The sequence below is a fragment of the Mustela erminea genome, chromosome 4 (genome assembly GCF_009829155.1).
Source record: "Mustela erminea isolate mMusErm1 chromosome 4, mMusErm1.Pri, whole genome shotgun sequence".
NCBI classification, from domain to species: Eukaryota; Metazoa; Chordata; class Mammalia; order Carnivora; family Mustelidae; genus Mustela; species Mustela erminea.
Genome location: NC_045617.1, coordinates 76,472,458 through 76,494,118, shown reverse-complemented (window position 1 = coordinate 76,494,118; position 21,661 = coordinate 76,472,458). Strand labels below are relative to the sequence as shown.

At 35.1% G+C, this 21,661-nt stretch overlaps 1 protein-coding gene across 4 annotated transcripts in view; it reads left to right on the top strand.

The window, feature by feature from the left end:
• Positions 1-21,661, top strand: part of NKAIN2 (sodium/potassium transporting ATPase interacting 2) — a 998,970-nt gene that overhangs the window by 324,328 nt on the left and 652,981 nt on the right. Inside the window, exon 1 of one of the 4 annotated variants that reach the window (XM_032339653.1) lies at positions 2,514-2,577. The exons of the other annotated variants lie outside the window; for them this stretch is intronic. Coding sequence (XP_032195544.1) covers positions 2,527-2,577 — 51 coding nt within the window. The 5' untranslated portion in view covers positions 2,514-2,526. Of the gene's footprint in view, positions 1-2,513; positions 2,578-21,661 lie in introns of those variants that run through there. 4 annotated transcript variants of the gene reach the window in all.

The following is a 21,661-nucleotide window of genomic DNA, read 5'->3' as shown; positions in this document are numbered from 1 at the left end:
CAAATAATCCAATTAAAAATAGGCAGAAGGCATGAACAGACATATCTCTAAAGAAGACATACAGATGGCCAAACAGCCCCATGAAAAGATGCTCAGCAACACTTATCATCAGAGAAATGCAAGTCATAACTGCAGTGAGATAAAAGGAACCCTCTTGCACTGTTGATGGGAATGCAAACTGGTACAATCACTGTGGAAGAGAACATGGAGTTTCTTCAAAAAGTAAAAATGGAGCTACCTTATGACCCAGTAATCACACTCCTGGGTATTTACCCCCCAAATGCAAAAATACGAACTCAAGGGATACTTGCACCCTTATGTTTATTGCAGCTTTATTTACAGCAGTCAAATTATGGAAGCAGCCCAGTGTCCACTGATAGATGAAAGGATAAAGAAGAAGTCCAAAAAGAAAAAAAAAATACACACACACACACACACACACACACACACACCATTATTCACCCATAAAAATGAAATCTTGCCATCTGCAATGACATGGGTGGCGCTACAGAACATAATACTGAGTGAAATAAGCCAGTCAAAGAAAGACAACTACCATATGATTTCACTCATATGTAGAAGTTAAGAAACAAAACAAATGAACAAAGGAAAAAAACAGACAAACCAAAAAACCAACTCTTAACTATAGAGAACTGATGGTTACCAAAAGGGGGATGGGTGGGGAGTGGATGAAATAGTTGATCAGTGTTCAGGAGTCAAGTTGCTGTAATGAGCACTAGGTGAAATATGGAAGTGTCAAATCACTATAATGTACACCTGAAATTAATAGAACACAGTATATGAGGTATAATGGAATTAAAATAAAAAATAAATGAAAAAAAAATGGAAACTGTCATCCTTTAGTTTTAGTGTTCCATGCAGTTGTGGCTACTTAGCCACTATTATTCCCATAGAACATGCTTTGGGAATTACTGCCATTACCATTCTAAAAATCCCCAGAGAATTTATAATTTTTAAGATGAACATTCTAGATATATGCATTGCAAATAGTATCTTCTGCTACTGTTTCAGGTAATAGTATCCACTGATTACCTGATATTTGAGCCTACTTTATAACATTGCTGGATAATAATAGTATCAAGAGTAATATAACCAAGATTCATTGAATACTTAAAAGCAATGGTTTGCTGGGTTATTTCATTTAATCCTCACAGAAGTCCTCTAAAGGGGTTTCTCTTATCCCTAGTCTACAAAGGATGAAAATGAGGGACAGAGAGGCTAATTAATTTGCTAAAAGTAACACAGATGCTAAGTAAAGCCACAAGATCTTTAGTACTCACTCTTAGCATCTGGACACCTTTCTTAGCTAAATGCAATGACAGTTGGAAGACATCTGCCTCAAATTTTATCAAGTGTGATCTTGAACCATGTTTCTTTTAATTCAATTATGTATAAAGATAAATTACCTATTGAGAGTAATTCACATTTTTATTATAAAATCTTAGTAAGAAAAGTATGTTATCTTTCACTTCCTTTATTCTAGAATGTGTATGTAGTTTATGCAGTAGACTCACAGAGCTGTAAAATTTTAAAAGAGCTCCTGCAACATCTCTACTTTACTGTTTTAAAATGTTATATGAACTGGTGGAATTTTTTTATGAAGACATTGATACCCTTAGAACTATTAAGGCACAGATTACTTATATCAATCCCTAAAGGTACTGATTAGCCCCAAACTCTTCCTTACTTAGAACAATAAAGGCCAAGAGAGATCAATAAATTTACACATAATTTAATGTTCCTTAAATCTTCTCTGCAAAATGATGATGTTTAATAAAGAAATAGATGTGCCTAAATTCCCTTTGTCTCTATGTCTTCATACCCACCTTCTCCTGGAGTATTGTGTATAATTTTGCCCCAAATACAGATTTCCAATTTACTAAGGAAAAAAATAGAGCATTGAAAAGATGTTTATTGAGGTCCAAAAAGTGTCAATAAATTAGAAGACATTTGTTACTCAGTATATTGGAGAATAAATACACAAAAATAATAAAATAATATTAGTTTTAAATGTATAGATATACACACAAATAGAAATATATACATGTTGCATTTCATTGATACCAAGATGCTATTAATTGTTATATACACCATTAATGTAATGGAAGTTTTTAACAGAGAAGATAAACAATGTATCGGTGCTGCAATTACAGTTTATATAAGGCACATTCAGATTTCAGGAACTATAATAATTCAAATGTATTTTGTGGAGTAGTCTGAATGAGATGGGATTAATGGATTATTGACTAATCTAATGTGGGGTTTGGTAGAATGAGAGAAAAGGAGAAATTGATTGAGTTTTGTTCCAGGTGACTGGCTTAAGGGTAGAGGTTGGTGTATCTGGGAAACAAATTGAGATTGTAGCATGCTGTTAAGTTTACTTAAGGTCTTAATCAGTATCAAGTTCAAAGTCTTGTTGAATTAGTTGGGGGTTACCTTTAGATGGGTCACCCTCTAATCATGCCTTATTTGTCCCTCTGATGTATTTACAGGTACTGACGATGGATGGGCATCATTAGGTATCTCTTATTATATTGCCCCACAAATATCTTAACCGTGAGTTTTTCAGAGTAATATTTTTCCATTCATGTCTACAGGGTGCTATCCATTTGAAGAATTCATGACCATGCCTGAATGTTCATATTAGTCCATTAAATCAAAATGTGATTTTCTTCCAGAATTTTTTTTTAAATAACATACATTTTTCTGTTTCTGAAAGTGATTCATGGTAATTGGAATCAATTTGGAAAATGTTGGTATAAAAAAGATGACTTAAAGTCACCTTTAATTGTACATCTACGTATAACTACTTAATTAGAAATGTTTCTAATCTTTTTTATTTATCATTTTTCATGTAAAATTGGGATTGTGTGGTATAATAATTTTTTCCTATATAAAATGGACACTTTGAAGATGTCATTTTAAAAATGATTAGTTTGGGTAGATAAATCAGTATTTCAGACAACTTAGACTCATGTTCATCCATGTTATGAGACTGACTTCTGCGAGAAAAGTTGTATAACCCATAATTTTAAGGAAAATCTGTTGCTGTGTGAAACTCAGCAAGAGGAAAGCAAACCTAATTACCATGCCTCTAACATTCCATTGTATTTTGTAGTGTTATAATACCACGAGTTCCGGTGGCTCCACATATTTGCAAATTGGACAAATTTAATTGTACAAATTTCAATAGATAGAAACACTCCAAAATTCTGTAGTATTTCTGAAAAAAAAGGTGATTCCCTATAATTTCAGATTTTCAGAAGTATCCTTAAACATGTTTTCAAGCAATTTCTGAACCTTAATGGATCAATAAGAATATTCCTACTTGATAAGACTCTTGAAGTCATAAGCCTCTACATTTGATTGAAGAAATTTCTATAGTTTCATAATTCATTCTCTTTCCAAAAGAATCTGATGTCACATTGATACACTTGTGTTAAAAAATAATAGGAAATTTTTTTTAAATTTTTTATTAACATGTATTGTATTATTAACCACAGGGGTACAGGTCTGTGAATCACCAGGTTTACACACTTCACAGTATTCACCATAGGTATAGAACTTTTAAAAATGAATCGGAGTAAAGTGATTTATAGTATATATATTGCTGGACTCATGACTTTAAGTTCCATTTTAGCAAGTATCAGGCAACCTGTTTCAAAATAATTTCCTTTTTTTTTCTTTTTTCTTTTTCTGTTTTTTGGGTAGCTTGACCATTTGTGCCGCTGGGCAAAATAGTAGGTGCCCAGTGAATGCATGACCAGCTACCTGCCAGAAGGCTGCTATGCCAGGCCCCCAGAAGGGAGGGAATGAAATACAGAGCTTGGAGGATTCAAAACTGGGAAGGCTCTTAGGGCAACATGGTTATGATGGTTGAGAGAGAAAGCTACTGAAAAAGAAGTGAGGATACTCAAAAAAGAGACAAAAAGAAGTTCCAGAATGTTAAAGATTAGCTAACTCTTGTTCTTGCTAAAGTGTTTTTTTTTTTAAATTACTCTTTTCTTGTGATTCTTTTTTTCCCCTGGTATTACACCCTAGGTATACTATGGAAATCAAGAGATTTATGGAAATCAAAGAGATTTGTATTTGTTTCACATTTATAGCAAAATCAGACTATCATTTCAGAGTTGATATATCAGTTATAAAGCAATTGATGAGAAAAACAATCTCAGATTGATTTTTGAGATTGGATAGTAATATGTTAAAGCAAAAAGCTGCTCATTTTCTGATAATGACTTAGTGTCCTAGTTGTGCTATAAGTAAAAGATGACCTGTTGTTTACATACTCCCTAATAGCAGGGACTGAGTTCTTCAGCTTGCATTATCCTAACCTGGACATAGCCTATGACTCAAAAACATTCAAAACTGTGAGGAGGTGCCATTGCATTTTAAGACAAAATTGATTGCCTAATCAATGTTAAGAGATGTTGAGAGAGAGAAATCTAAGACTTGACTTTGGATTATTGGATTGTCTAGTTGTCCTCATGATGCAGGATACTGATTCATCAATATCACTGGCTACTTAGGATGAATTGTCACAGCCCTCCACGTGCATTACTTTATTGCTGTCTTTCACATTTGGGGGATGTAGCTATTGATGTTGCCATACTTGCTTGGCCTGAAAATGTCCACAGTGTATTGGATTTTTTAAAAATAATGGAATCTGTTAATCTCATTTTTATTTACTTCTAATTCCAAGAAGGATGGATTTAATTAAAATATTGTACTGGAAAAAGAACTTTATTTTTGTGTATAGTTGGGAAAGAAAGGACTTTGCAGCATCTCCATTTATTTGTCAATAGATGCAACTTCATTGTCTTTATTTCAGTAGCTATCTCAACAAATCATTTATTTTTAATGTCATTTTTAAAGATTATATAAGTTATTTCATTTCCCATTAATGGAAAACTGTTAATGGAAACTTGAATCATCTAAAGTATCTAGAATTTCAAAATGATAAATCTATTATTTACTGAGAATAGTGGTCTTGCAGTTTTAATAAAGTGAATTTTTTTTCTAATCATTCTAATCATTCAGCCTGCTTCTTTCTATGGTAGAAGGAGAGACAAATGTTAACTAAGCCAAGAATGTGGATTTTCAAAGATGCCTTCTATTCGGTTCTATGTATAGGCTCATTTCTCACCTCACTAATCCTAACAGGAAACAGAATTGAAATAATTTTTAGTTTTGTGTCTTTGTATCAGTTTTTTTCTTTTTCTTCTATTTGCTTATACATTACTGTATGAATTAGTAAACATTGTTCTTCCAAGTCAGGACATGCAGGTGATCTTGTCATTTGCAATGGCGTGGATGCACCTAGAGGAGATTATGCTAAGTGAAATAAGTCAGACAGAGAAAGACAAATACCATATGATCTCACTTGTGCATGGAATGTAAAAACATAAAACAAAGGATAAACAAAACTAAAACAGACTCAGATACAGAGAACAATCTGGTGGTTGCCAGAGGAGAGGAGGGTAGGGAGAGAGCCAAACAGGGAGAGGGGATTAAAAGGTACAAATGTCCAGTTATAAATAAGACAGCATACTGCAGTATACAGCATGGGGAATACAGTTAATATTATAACAACTTTGGTGACAGATGGTAGCTAGATTTATCATGGTGATCGTTGCATAATATATATAAATGTTGAATCACTATGCTGTACATGTGAAACTAATATGTCAACTATGCGTCAATTAAAAAAACCTTTGGTGGACAGCCCGGCCCCTGGGGACATGCTTCGGGACCCCTGCTCGGCCCAGGACCCTCACTCCCCGGCCCCCACTGCCAGCAGCGCCCTAGGCCCCCACCCACCAGAGCCACTGGATGTCTGCAGGAGTCCCCCACCGCCCTGCTCCCCAACGTTGGAGGCCAGTGATGATGAGGCCCTGCTGGTCTGCTGACCGCTGGACTTGCTGGTGACCGCCACAGCCCCGCTTTGTAACCAGGGAATACACAGTCGTTTCTAAAAAAAAAAAAAAAAAAAAAAAGACATATAGGTGATATTTGCTTTGGAAGTCTATGGAGATGGAGGTTAATGGGCCTGGGTCCTTTTATCATTGTCTACAGTTTGTTTTTCTCTTCAGTGTTGCCCCCATTCTTCTCTGGACTTCCATCCAGAGAAATAGAGCTAATATCATGTAGTCAGTTTCTGTACTATCCAAGTAACAGCTGATAGGCACCTTGTATCTATTCCATTTTGTTACTAAAACATCTTTTTCATTTACATTGATCTTTGAGACTAGGATTCTTTTTTTCTAAAGATTTTTTTTTTTTTTTTTTTGAGAGAGGGAGAAAGAGGGAGAGAGCGAACCTGAGATGGGGGAGGGTCAGAGGGAGAAGCAGACTCCCTACTGAACAGGGAGCCTGATGCAGGACTTAATTCTAGAACTCCAGGATCATGACGTGAGCTGAAGGCGGTTGCTTAAACGGAGCCACCCAGGTGCCCTGAGACTGGGATTCTCTCCTTATTTGAGCATTATCTATAGCTAAATCATTCCATGTTTTACCTGTAAAATTGTTTTACTGCTAGATTTTTTACTGTCAATTTTTAAACATCAGTATAGTATATAGAAAAGGTCCTTTCCATAAAGAGACAATTTACATACAAAAGTGTATTTGGTTATTTTATAAAGGTTTTATAACAGTGTTTTATGGTTGAGTCACAACTCAGTGTGCTCTTGCATGCACCCACATACCTGCATTCATATACACCGTGTATGGATTATTTCATTTTGCCTATGTGATAGCATTACCTACACTGGTCCTTCTTTGTTTTGCTTTTATTTGCTTCTATAAATTTCAAATTACTCATTAATGTGTGTTTAGGAGCTATCAATTTTTATCCCCTACATAGACAAACACAGTTAAGTCAAGATGACTAATGGGTTGGTGGGGAGAAGTATGGGCTGATAAAAATTAAATAGGGGACAAACAATTCCCTTTCAGAGCCATCCTTTTAAAATAGCCAGTTATTATGACTAAAAAGCAGCATTATTATACATTTATTTTAATTAAATTTAATAATAGAGATACTTAACATTCTATCTCATTCTATCTTCTAAGCTTCTAAGTCTCATGTTCTCTATGGCAGCCTTTTGTAGGCATTCAGAATTTGACAGAGTTTTTGAGTTCTGAAACCTTTTATAGGAAGGGATAGGAATATTTATAGGAATCTTATTTTATATACTTTAATGTATTAGATACAATTTTTGCCCCAAACACAAAATCATTAGCAAAAAATCTGTTTCTATCCTCGATGGGGAACGTTCTTTCCCCTTCTTACTCTCCTCTGACAGTTCTCTAGTCCATTCTGTTTCCTACTTATTCAGAAGACTTACATGTTTTCTTTTCTTTCTTTTTTTTTTTTTTTCTTCAAATTTCAACCATCTCTTCCTCCATCTACCCTCTTCCTGGCCAGTTTGGCTCTTGCCTTACTGAGGGAACTGGGACTGTCACAAACTTCCATGAACTTTCATCATCATATTTAACACCTACCTCAGATTAAACTGAATGTACTATTGATGAATTGTTCATGCTGTTCTAGAAGGCCCCTCCCTCCAAATGTCTTCTAGAACCTACTTTCCTTTCTCAAGAATAGTGGTCTAGCAATTATTGTTCTGTCCTCCATTATAATAGACAAGTGCAGTCAATGAAATGTTATTTCTTAAAAATCAAGATATATTTAAACTGTGAAGGATGATTTAAGATATGCTTTCAAGTTAGAGGAATATGTATGTTATAATATGGAAGAGGATGTATGTCATATAATAAAATTCTGTATTATAACGTTCTTTAGTAATAGAGATGTGAGAACTATTCATAAATCGCTTCAAGAAGGTAAGACTTGATCTGGAAATTAATGAATGGAACAACTTGAATATATGAAGAAGGCATTAGAGTAGCTATTCCAGACAGGAGACACAACATGAGCAAATGTGCAGAAGTGCAAATGAACATGGTATAATCAGGGTTTGGAAAGGAAGCCTGAGGAACTAGAGTAGAGGCTTCATGAAAGAGCTCAGAAAGAGACACGATAAGAAAGGAAGACTGGCTGCTGCTTCAAAATGCCCTTGAATTCCAGGATGTGTTCAACAGAGATGATAGTAGAATGTCCACATGGAAATGTCTACTGATGAATTTTGTATTTTTTGAACTGAGATTTTATAATAGGATATACATAGACTCATGTTTCTTTTGATTTCCTGTTTAGTACCTTCCAAACTGAGTTCACATGTCATAGTTCAGGATTGAGGAAGAATAAGTATCTTGGTGGCATTGAGACCCCCTATTGGCAAGCGGGGGTAGAAGCTTGAGCACATGGAAGTTCTCCCTCGCAGAGCTGTCAGAAGAACAGACTTAGCGTAGAAGGCTTTCCCAGTGAACAAGGTCTAGTCCCCCTGGGTTTACACTTCAGCCTGCCTGAGCTTCAGGGTCCCAGGATGAGACCGCAGGCCACATGAGAAGGAACTAGGCCTTTTAAAAGAGGAGGTTGATGGCTGCCATTTCATATGATGACAGGGCAGAGACTTAGAATTCGTTTTTTGCCTAACAAACCACATCCCTTACCTCTCTGACTCTGTCATTAGCATAGTACTCTCATAGTCTAAAGCACTGATGTCTACTAGAACTTTTTCTGATGATGAAAATATTCTATGGTATTTGCGGTTATTGAGCCCTTGAAGTGTGGCTAATGAAACATTTTAATTTTTTTAATCTAAATCTAAACTGTCCCATGTGGCTATTGGTTATGGAATAGTATATGGCAACTATAGAATCCAACTAGGTTTTAGTGAGCGTGTATCATGTGCCCAGCCTAATCTAAGAACTTCACATGTACTAACTCACTTAATCCCCATGAGAATCATAAGGAGCAGGCATTATTCTTTTCCTTTCCATTATAGAAATGGGAGAACTGGGGCAGAGAGGTTTAGCATAGGGAGGAAATGACAAATTTGGGACTTAAACCTAGGCACTATATCCATTTAGCCTAAACAACTGTGTTGTCTCATCTTTAAACCCTACATTAATCTTGCTCTCCTTTTCTTGCTCGCATTCATTTGTGTATGTTACTACCATAGTGAGAAACTATTTTATGTATAAAATATATCAGCCATTCCTCTTGAGTCTTTATATGCTCACTTACCTCTGCCTCTGAAATAGCATAGGCTCATTTAATACGTGAATCACTGAATGGCTTCCTGACCATCATACCGCTTCCCCAAAGAATTGCTTCTGAGACTTGAGTGTCTCAGAATCACAAGGAATGCAGGAGGTGGTTTCTGATACAGGAAGTCCAGGATGGGGCCTGAGAATTGGTATTTCTAACAAGTCTCCAGGTGATGCTGATACTAGTTGCTAGTCCAGTGCCCACACCTGGAGACATAGTGCCCTAAACCACATTTCAAGTCCAGTGCCAGGCTAACTGACTTTAAAATAGAATTGTTAATACTTTTCAGATTCTTCCAGTGAAACATACACCCTTTCATTGTTGTTTTATGTGTCTTCTATGTTGCACATATAGTATATGTATTTTCTTGTTGCCAAGTGGTGAAATACAATGAAAAATAAGGAAGGAAAAGAAGGAAAAAAGAAAGAGTGAAAGAAGGAAAATTGATGTATAACTGAAAGGCTAGATTACATCAAACCCTCTAAGATTCATGCAGGAGTTGCCATCTGGTACCCACCAAGAAAAATCTGGTCACAAAGCTATTGTGATCAGAATAATACTTGAAATAAAATCAAATTTCATTGTTTATGAATAGAGTATATCTTCATTTTCCACAGATCCCACCAATCCATTTGGTTTTACAGATACTGCTTTACATATTTACATCCATTCCCTGTCAGTCTTTTAAGTTTGCTATCCCAGATTTAGGACCACATTACTCATCTATTGTTTTTTCCTTCCTCAGAGTAAGTTTTATTTTCATATTGGCTCTCTTGATATGGTAATGATGATAACATTTGCCAGCTTCAGGCTTACATGCATTTTAGTCTCTGAATTTCAGTGAAAAGATTTCTTTTTCCCAGTAGGCCTAGCAAAGGTCCATGATTAATCCTGAAGGGCCCTGATTTAGTCATGTGCTCACCTTCTCTGGACCACAACACAGGAGATGAACCTAAACCGTGTTTTGAATTGTAACCTTGATAATGTTGTTCTTTTTCCCTGAAATACAGTGACAAGGTACTTATCAGTCTAAGAGGTTTATCAGTAAATAAACTGTCTACCATTCATGGTAAGCTTCAGAAGCCCCATTCTTAAAAACTGTTATAGCCCCTACTTGAAATTAATGTTCCTTACCTTTTGAACTAATAGGATATTCTATTAAAATCTCTCTCATGTGTACTAGATCTAAAAATAGTTTTATATATTTGCTCTCTTTACCCAATATTTCCAGGCATATGTAAATAGCAACAGTTTTAATGCATTACTACATAATATAGATAGGCGAACTGAATTAAATGTTTGCATTCCTTTTTCATTTGGTTTTTGTAGAATGTTGATCTGTAGTATATAAATCTAGCACTTAAGATCAATCTTCATGCTCATTTTTACTTTGAATTAGTATTTGGGGGCAATAATCGCCTTTTATGATGATTTTTTAAAAAAATAGACATTGTGAATACATTCATATGAAAAATGTTTAAAATAATCAACTGAAGAACGGAAAACAGTTTTAAATGTATTCCAAGCAGTGGTGGTAGAAACTGATATGGGTGATCTTACTGGGGATGTAAAATCAGGAGACAATTCCTAAACCATTCAATCTAGCTGCTTATTCAGTTAGTGAAGAGGGATACCCCAGCACTTACCAGTGTCCTACTATGGCTTGATGTCTGTCCAGGTTTTACCACAGTTTGCTTAAGGCCATCAATACTAACAAAGTCAGACTAAGAACTCTGCTAATTATTATTTTCCATGATTTTTAGAATATCTTAAAACTATGAACCAGGATTTCATGATCTTCATCCTCCACAAGAAACTTTTATCTGACGTATGTTTTAACATTAGACCCTCCACCAAATTATAAGTTGGTAGGAGCTATGTGAGACAAGCAGTTTTTACCTAAATGTGGGTTTATATTACTCAGTATTTTTTAATAAGAATTTGCATGACAAATCACTTTTAGAAATTAATGGGGGTAAAAAATAATGGTCTTAATAAACCAGTATTGACTTTTCCATTTGAAAAATTAAACATTCTCATTATAGTTGATAGAAAGTTCAAAACTGAATTTAAGGCATAAATAAAATTACTAAATTCCTCTGATATTTATGGATTAAAAACCTCCTTTTTGATTTTTTTTAAATCTATGTAAGGGTCCTGGCATATGTTTTTTCTGAAATTATCTTCGATTGTTTTCATCTTATTCCTTAAATAGACTGAAGAACATAGAAGAGTGCTTGATAGAAGCAGGTTGTTTCCATCCTTTTCCCTTCTTCTTGGAAAATACAAGTCGAGCCCCTAGTAAAGTTTATTAAGATACACATCTTATGCCCTAAACATGGGGCTTAATTTTAAAATCTGTCTTTGAGAAGATGACATAATTTCAAAACTTAAGCTCTCATTAATTTCCATTTTTTTCACTGGAAAACAGAATCTGGGAGAAAATCAGCTGACACTTTCTAGTTAATATCACAAGTAAAATTCATTGAAATTAGAAGTAGAAACTTCAGAAGGAAACTGGCAATACTGAAATTCTTTAAACTGAAGCTAGTTATAATAAAATATTATGATGATGAAACCCGGTAAAGCATCATAGGTTATTGTTAGACATCAATCTTCACCCTCCGTCTTTCTTTTGCGTAATCGAAAATGTTGCTATGGTTTCAAATAAAATATCTTTATTTTGGTACCAAGAATAATGTGAAATACACAGTGTGTAGGTTGCAACGCTAATGACAGTTCTCTGAATGACTGAAAAGCATGAATTCACAGTACACATTATATTTATTCATCATTTGAAAAGTTGTTGACAATTCTCTTGGTGTGAGACAATTTGCTATCCATTATCAGATGCAGGTAAAAACATTAAAAAGACATGATCTATGCAGTAGGGTTTATGAGCTCAGTTATGAAGATGTTGCCTTCCTTTCCAAGAATTATCTGAACAGTGTTCTGCCTTTTCAGTCCACCAGTTCCTACCTAGACCAGATTAATGGAAAAAAACTTTTAAGAGTAACTTCCATCTTTTTCATTGATTAACTGTGTCACCTAGGCCCAGAACCCTCCCTGGACCTTAATTAACCAACCTCTAAAATGAGGCATTTGAATCAATTTGACTATGACATTCCTATCCAGCTCTCAAAAAAAAAATCTTTATTTCTTTATTATATTTATATTACCCCAATAATGCACATTCATTATAGAAAACATTTTAAATTACAAAAAAATAAAAACCACTAAAAAGGGGGTTGGTAGCTATAATTTCTTCTGCAAAGTAACGTGTTTTGATTTTATCATTATCCTTCTAGATTGACTCTAGCCATTGGGTATTCCTGTAATGCATTGTTCCTGTAGAGACATCTCAAGTCATTAGTAACATATGTAAAATTGTGGAACTTTTACAATCTTTTCTGTAGAGAATAATGATTCCTCAGGTAGGACAAAACTTGTAGTGATCACTGCTGTGTGAGATTCCTGCCAATGTTGCACTGAGTTGACGAAGCAAGGGATCCTTGGAAATTAAGCCACTAGGAAAACTACCCTCAGCATTTAACATTCAAAGATATGAGGAGTGATATACCCTTATTAAATCAGAAATGGGAAAAAAAATCAAGGTTTTTGACCTTAGTGGCCAGGGAAGAGTGAAGATTGCCTGAGCTTTTTAGTGGAATTTATTAAAAAAAAAAAGCAGGGTTTTTGTTGTTGTTGTTGTTGTTTTCATCCCTAAATTTTTTAGAGTGTTAACTTAAAATGTTTAAGTCAGTCTATCCCAAGAAAAAGAATTTTCATAAAAGTTTACTTTATAGTATATTTGAATTTTATATAGTCACAAAAACTTCAAATATGGAGAAAACATTAACTGATGGGAAGTTCAAATTAGCTTATGAGTCTGTTTTCCCATTCTGTGGAGGAAAAGTTACTTTTTTTAAAAAATTAAATTTATTTATTTCAGCATAACAGTATTCATTATTTATTCACCACACCCAGTGCTCCATGCAATCCGTGCCCTTTATAATACCCACCACCTGGTACCCCAACCTCCCACCCCCCCACCACTTCAAACCCCTCAGATTGTTTTTCGGAGTCCATAGTCTTTCATGGTTCACCTCCCCTTCCAATTTACCCCAACTCCCTCTAACTCTAACTCCCCTTGTCCTCCATGCTATTTGTTATGCTCCACAAATAAGTGAAACCATATGATAATTGACTCTCTCTGCTTGACTTATCTCACTCAGCATAATCTCTTCCAGTCCTGTCCATGTTGCTACAAAAGCTGGGTATTCATCCTTTCTGATGGAGGCATAATACTTCATAGTGTATATGGACCACATCTTCCTTATCCATTCGTCCATTGAAGGGCATCTTGGTTCTTTCCACAGTTTGGCGACCGTGGCCATTGCTGCTATAAACATTGGGGTACAGATAGCCCTTCTTTTCACGACATCTGTATCTTTGGGGAAAAGTTACTTTTGTCATTCATGATAGTTTTATTGTTTGTGGTTTAAAATTGAAACAATTTTGGATTACTATGGTCAGTTTGTATTCTTCCCCGTTCTTTCTTGCCTGTTCTTCTCTGGGAGCTTCTGGGTGCAGGAGAGCTTACTAAATAGAGGAGGTGTGGGAACTGGGTTTGCAGCTGATTCTTGGTTACCTCCTTTCACTGCTGGCTTGTGCTGAAGTGTGGCTCATCAGATGGAGGACATTTCCATTGGTTTCTGAGGCATCTATTGAGAAAGTGCAGTTCTCACCATGACTTCGAGTTCTCCATTCCCTATACTGTATGTCTTCTTGGACCCAACCTCAGTGTCCCTTCAGAAAATTTTGGTCTTTCAACAAGTTGACAATGCTCTTGACTTGTCAAAATTCTTAGATCTTCTTGCTTCCGTCTGCTGGCTTTACAAGACATGGGGTATGTTCAGGCCCTGTTAATGCACTTTCCTCAGACAGTTTCCTAATGCATAGGTGCTATGTTAGGGGCAAGTCCTCTGTAAGAATTACAGTATTTTACACAGCATCCTGAACAACTCATGCTCTGCAATTACCCCCAGACTCAGTGAGGCATATACTAGAAAAAAAAATATATATATATATACACACACATATATATATATATATATATATATATACACACACACATATATACACACCTCAGCTCATTTTGGGGCTCCAAAGCAGGAGGGGTCCTGGGACCCACTACCAGAAATCACCTATATCCTGTAAACAGCACTTTTATTCTTTTCCTACCCTCTGGTGAAATTCTTATCACCTTGTGTTGAGAAAACATCTCTTAGATAATCATGAATTTCTTTTTACCCTATGTTTTGTATGTGATTATCATATTTTAAGTCTTACAAGAGTCAGAAATAAAGCAAAAACAAAACATTTTTTCCCTCAAGCTATTTTCTTATCATTGAAAATTATGGTATTCAAGAATATTTGTTTCTTCTATTAAACACTTTCCCAAGTGCTTTTTTTTTTTAATTTTTAAAAGATTGCCATTATTTGAGAGAGAACCAGTGAATGTGAGTTGGGGAGGTCAAAGGGAGAGGGAAAAGCAGCCTCCCCCCTGAGCAGAGAGCCTGAGGACAGTGCAGGGTTCTAGTCCCAGGACCGTGAGATCATGACCTGAAATGAAGTCAGATGCTTAACCAGCTGAGCCACCCAGGTACCCCAAGTCTTTTAAAGAGTGGAAAAACTCAAAGAATGATTTTTGTTCTCATTTTATCAGCCTTTCCTGAATGTAGTGTATTTATTAACAAAGGATCAGAGAAGAGAGAAATTAACTCGAAAAACCATGCAGTTGGATATCGAAATGTTATGTCAGTTGCATTAACATATTCTATAAATGTTTGAAATAATATTTTTGTTTTAATTTCATAAAGACTTTAGATTTTATGTTTCTTACTTTCAAGAATAGAAACCCAATTTATTATGTTGTGCCTAAAGGAAGAAAGAAAAATAATTAGGTCATAAATTTGAGGATGCCTTTATTTTAATTATAGCAAACCTTATTTATAGAGAGTTCATTTTTTTCCCAATTACTATTTTTGCATTTTATGTGCATTATCACAATCACATGAAGTAGATAAATATGTTCGCTTCCATTTTTTCAATGAAAAAAATGGGGAGAAAGAGATGGAGTTAGCCAAGGTGAATCAACAGACAGATGGGAAAATGAAGATCCAAATTAAAATCTCTTGACTCCAAAGTCCCTGCACTTAATTGTGCTGTATTCTGAGAAAATAATTCAATCTACTTAAATTTATCTCATTATAAACTTTCCATGAGTCTTACATCTTTAAAGTCTTCATAGTACTTACTAAATTTTTAAGCATATAAGTAAATAGGAATATATGTCCAAGTGGTCTTAGAAAGCAGTGTTTTTAAGTTTAAAGAAGTATCAACAACCACTCATTATTAAAAGAAGTTTTTCAGGGTCGCCTGGGTGGCTCAATCGATTAAGCATCTGTCTTCAGCTCAGGTCATGATTTCAGGGCCCTGGGACTGTCTTATGTAGGGCTCCCTGCTCAGAGAGGAGTCTGCTTCATCCCTCCCCCAATCTTGTGCACATGCTTGTTCACTCTCTCTTTTCCTCTCCCTCTCTCTCAAATAAATAAATAAACAAATAAAATCTTTTAAAAATAAAATTTTCAGTTGACTATCTCACATCTACATAGGTGAATCTCACAAAGAGAATACTGAACAAAAAATACAAATCAAGAAATACATTAGGATTCCACTTCAGAAATTTCAAAGCTGACAAAACTAAGCATGTTATTTAGGAATACATATGAGAAAAGTAGTGAGGAAATTAAGGGAATGAGTAATTATAAATTCAGGAATGAGCTCTGGAAAAAAAAATATGTGGGGAAGAAGTGACAAGGATTCAAAGGTCTTGGGTTTCCTGGTAATACTTGTATTTTTACTGATGTCAGTCCCTTTGTACTGTACTTTCTTCACCTTCTCCACTATGTTAGAGTTACTTATTAACACAGGGTACAAATGCTGGAAGTTTTTAGAAAATATTCTCTGTAACCTTTCATAGCACATTGTGTATTCAGTCAGGATATACTGAAAAGTGTGAAACTCGGATCCATCACAATAAGTGTTCAGGTCGTCCTCACTAACTTGAGGATCGTAAACAATGGTGGATGGATGCAATTTCACTTTTGACCTGTAGCCGTTCGGGGTCATTTCTGGAGAACAAGCTTCACTGGACACGAACAAGTTGCAAATGTGGAAGTGGAAGCAAAAATATCTACCCAGAATAGTGATAAGATCGAATTTCTGCCTAGAACAAAAGAGATAAATAGACTGAAATGCTCAGAAGAAAGGTTTACTTTTCCAATAAGAGTCTGAAAAGAACTGTGAGAATTGATTATATAACCTTATATGTTTTGAGATTTAATTAGGTAATGTCTGGGGGGGAGAAAAAACTGAGCTCCTCAAAGAAAGACACTATCAAAGTGACTTTTTTTTTTTTTTATTAACTCTGGTAATTTTGAAACATCTTCAGCTGATGCATGTTTGCTGTTGAAGCTTGTTCATTTTCCCTCTACAAGCTTGTTCTTTTCATCCTTCAGTTTAATTGGCTATTTCTTGCACTAATAAAGCTATCAGTGGGAAGATATTTTGAAGTAATGGAATACTTAAAATTTCAGTTGTCTTTCTTTTTCATATAAAAGGCTGTGAATATTTACATGGATGAAAAATCCTCTTCCCACCTCAGAGTGAAAGCACATAGCCCCATAATATCCACCCTGGACATAGCTTTCTCTTCTTCTAGTTTTTACACCATTCCCCAATATACTATTTAGGTTTATAATATTTGATATATCCTACAATTACTCCTTTTAAATTTCTGATTTCTGAATAAGTGTCCTTCTTCCTGTTTATTTGAGGAAAGGACTTCATATGTTTATTCATCCAAGTTCTTCAAACTTTTAGAGAACCTCTATGGGGTACCTACTTCCTGCAAGAAATGATAACTGACCAATTTTTACACATGTATATCCTCAAATAACAATTTCCCATATCAAGATTCCCAACTTTTTCATATCCCTTCTTCAGCCTCCCATGTATATACTAATGGATATTTGGATTATTTCCCACTAGGGGTTATATTATTGGAACATGTGCACTGATTTCTGGTTGTTATCTCTGTAATAATGTAATTGCTGGGTCATAGGGGATAAATATATTCACCTTTAGTATATAATACCAAAGAATTTCCCAAAGTACTCTCCCAAGCAGCAATGTATGAAATTTTCACTTACACTACATCCTTTCTAATATTTGATATTGTCTACTCTTTTCACTTTAGTCATCTGAAATGGTGTGTCACATTATCACATTGTAATTTAATTTTTATTTCTCCAATAATTATGATGTAAGAACTTCTTAATATGATTATTAGCCATCTAGAAATTATCTTTCATAAAGTCTTAGTTCAAGTTGTGCTAACTTTTTTTATTTAATATTTTATTTATATATTAGAGAGAGAGAGCACAAGTGTGGGGAGCAGCAAGCAGAGGGAGAAGCTGGCTCCCCACTGAGCAAGGAACCCCATGCAGAACTTGATCCCAGGACCCTGGGATCATGACCTGAGCTGAAGGCAGATGCTTAACCAACTGAGCCACCCAGGCCTCCTTAGATTTGCTAACTTTTAAAAAGGTAATTGATTGGATGCCTGGGTGGCCCAGTGGGTTGGGCCTCTGCTTTTGGCTTGGATCGTGATCTCGGGGTTTTGGAATTGAGTCCCGCATGGGGCTCTCTGTTCAGCAGGGAGCCTGCATCCCCCTCTCTCTCTGCCTGCCTCTCTGCCTACTTGTGATCTCTCTCTGTGTGCCAAATAAATAAATAAATAAATAAATAAATAAAATCTTTAAAAAAATGTAATTGAATATATATGGGCATGTAGGACATTTTAAATACATTTGTATATGTGAGGTATGAGGTTTTTTAATTTATGTATGTTTTCCTATACTGTTTGTCTTTTTTATATAATATCTCTAAAGAAATCAGATACATATTTTTTTCAAGTTTTATTTAGATTCTGGTTAGTTATACCGTGTAACGTTAGTTTCAGTTGTAGAGTCTAGCAATTCATCACTTACATACAACACACAGTGCTCATTACAAATACCCATAACACATATTTAACCCATCCCCTACCCATCTCCCAAATATTTTTAAGTTTAATGAAGTAAATAATTTTTAGAGTTATTGAAAATTTATGTTTCACATTTAGGCGTCATAGTTATACGTGACTCTAAATGTAAAGGTCAAACTCTAGTCTCTGTTCTGCTCCACTGTTAGCCCTTCCACCAAAAACCATGTAACTTCATATAACTTTCCAGTAAGTCTCACAACCCTAGAGTGTATGTTCTATAGCTTTACATCTCTCTGTACAAAGATTGTAGTGGAATTCTAGATCCTCCAAATTTCTAAATCCATTTTAGAATTAGATCTTCAATTTTCAACAACAACAACAACAACAACAAAACAACTGGTATTTCCAGTGGTACTGCATTTAATTTATACATCAATTAAGAATGTAATTAATTTCTTAATATTATGGAGGGCCCAAATCCATGAACATATCATATTCCTGTGTTTTTTAAGTCTTCCTTAATTTCCTTCAGTGAACATTTTGTAATTTTCAGTTATGCAGTCTTATACATATTCAGTCACATTCCTCAAATATTTGAAAATTGTGTTATCTTTTATTTTGGTATTTTTCTTTAATTTCCCAATAATTTATTTCTGAAATATATGCATGCTATTTTTTTATGTTGACCTTGTTTCCATTGACCGTGGTAAATTCACTTAATTCTACTTGTTTATAGATTCTTTGGCAAATAAAATTAGTTTCTCTTCTTTTTTTGCCCCAAATTCTTGTGCTTTATATCTCTTTTTCTTATTGCACTGGTTAAAACCTGCAGCATGATGAGAAATAGATACAGTGGTACAGTGTATTCTTGTGTTGTTTCCAACCTCAGGGGAAAGCATTATTTTATCATTAAATATATTCTGCACGCATGTTTTTGTAGATATCTGGTATCAAAAAAGTTCCTTTGTATTTCTAGTATTTTAAATGAAGCATAGTTGAGTGTTCTCTCACATAATGTTTCTGCACCTATTTAAAGAATCTTGTGATTTTTCACTTTTACTTCTATTGGTCAATTATCTTCATCGATTTTCCAAATATTAACTTTTCATTTTTAAATTTGAGGAATAAGGACCTCTTGGTCATAATTTTCCATCTAAGTTCCACAAAATGTAAAATGTTTACTTTGGCATAAATATTAATACCTATTTGAATGATGTCACTGAACACTCATTAAAGAAACATCTCACAAATCACTGAGGTCTTTTTGTACTTATGCTTGCTTACTTTCTTCTGTAAGCAAGGTGATTCTCTTTTTGTTTGTGGTTTTTTTTTTAAGATTTATTTATTTATTTGAGAGAGAGAAAGAGAGAAAGGGAGAGAGAGAACACAACCAGGAGAGGGAGAGATGAAAAGGGAGAAGTAGGGTCTCCACTGAACAGGGAGCCCAGTGCATCATGACCTGAGCTGAAGGCAGATTCTTAACTGACTGAGCCGCCTAGGCTCCCCAGCAAGGTGATTCTTTCGCTTATTTTTAAAATTTAAAGTGAGCATTATTCGCCACTGAAAAATGTATGTTTTATGAGCCCACAGAGTTATTGTTATGTTATTTGGTTTTAATACCAAATTCTAGAACCCACTAGAAAATCACATTCTTTTTTTTTTTAATATTTTATTTATTTATTTGACAGAGGGGGAGATCACAAGAAGGCAGAGAGGCAGGCACAGAGAAAGAGAAGGAAACAGGCTCCCTGCTGAGCAGAGAGCCTGACAGGAGACTGGATCCCAGGACCCTGAGATCATGACCTGAGCAGAAAGCAGAGGCTTTAACCCACTGAGCCACCCAGGTGTCCAAATATGACATTCTTAACTAAAAAGATTATCTGACAGATAATAATACATAGCAATAGTATCTGTCAGGTGATATACAAAAACAAATATTGTGTTATAAATTCATATAAAATGAATATCCTCAATTATTTGTTACAGTATTTTGGTCATAAATCATTAATTAGGAGAGATTTACAGAAATGTGATTTTTAATCAAAACTGTAAATAATTGATACACAATACCTTGGCCCATGGCAGGCAAGAGATTATTTCACATAGCAAAAATTAAAGGGGGAAAACTATAGGGTACATTTTGAGTTCTGACACTCCAAAATTGCTGATTATTCTAGATTAGAAACGATTTGAATTTCAGGCAGTGGTATGTGAGATTTTTTTTGATAATATAGAATATATATATTATAGTATATATATTGTCTTGGCTATTCCAACATCTAGCAGGGTGTGCAGAATATTGCTTAAGAAATGTTGAATGAATGACAGAATGAACAGATCGATGAAGGAAGAGCTTAGAGTTTATAATTGGAGAAGTCAGAAAATGACAATAATGAGAGTCTTATTCTAAATGGTGAAAGCGTATACATATAATATATGCTGTCTTTTTTGCTATATTGTGTCAGGGACAATTTTGATATGATTTAACAATTGCATGATATGGAGAAAAATGGAAAAACAGTTTGAAGGAAAATAAGCAGTTTATGCTATTGGCTTCTGAATTAGGAGAAATGGTGATGTGATGACATAGGATGAGAGAGAAGTGGATAATTATCACATAGTATGTGGACAACTACCAAAGCTGGTATTTTTAAGTGTACAAGGTGATGAGCATAAATGAAAAGATAAAAAGATAAAGAATGAACTCACTTCGTGTTTCCCTATGTGCCTTTGGGTTTAAATTGCACTCAAGGTCCCTGTGAACAATGAGCAACCCAGAAATGCAAATATTAGGACAGGAGAGAGAAGAAAAAATGCCTAACCCTTACATCTAATATGATGAGTAAGTGGGGCAAAGGGAGGTTAAGTTGCTTTTGAAGAGAAGTAAAGGCTATTTTTAACAAGATGTACACTGTGAACTAGAGATGCTTTCTGTTTGGGAGAAATACTTGATTTTAGAAATTTAGAAGGGGGGTTGCCTGGGTGGTGCAGTCAGTTGAGCATTTGACCCTTGGTCTCAGCTCAGGTCATGATCTCAGGGTCATGGGATCGGGTCGTGTCAAGCTCCACGCTCAGTGCAGTGTCTGTTTGAGATTTTCCCTCTCCCTCTGACCCCCCACTTGTGCATGCTCTCCTTTTTTCTCTCTCTCTCTCTCAAATAGATAAACCTTAATAAAAGAAAAAAAAATTAGAGGGAGTAGGATAGGGACCAGAGAAGAGGAAGTAGATCACTGGGAACTGACGGATAATTAAGTTGTAAAGGAGAACAAAAAAGAGAATGGACTTGATGTTTCTTTTTAATTCATGCAGCTTTTTACCAAAGCTACACCTACCACAGTAGAGAAGGCAGGTTT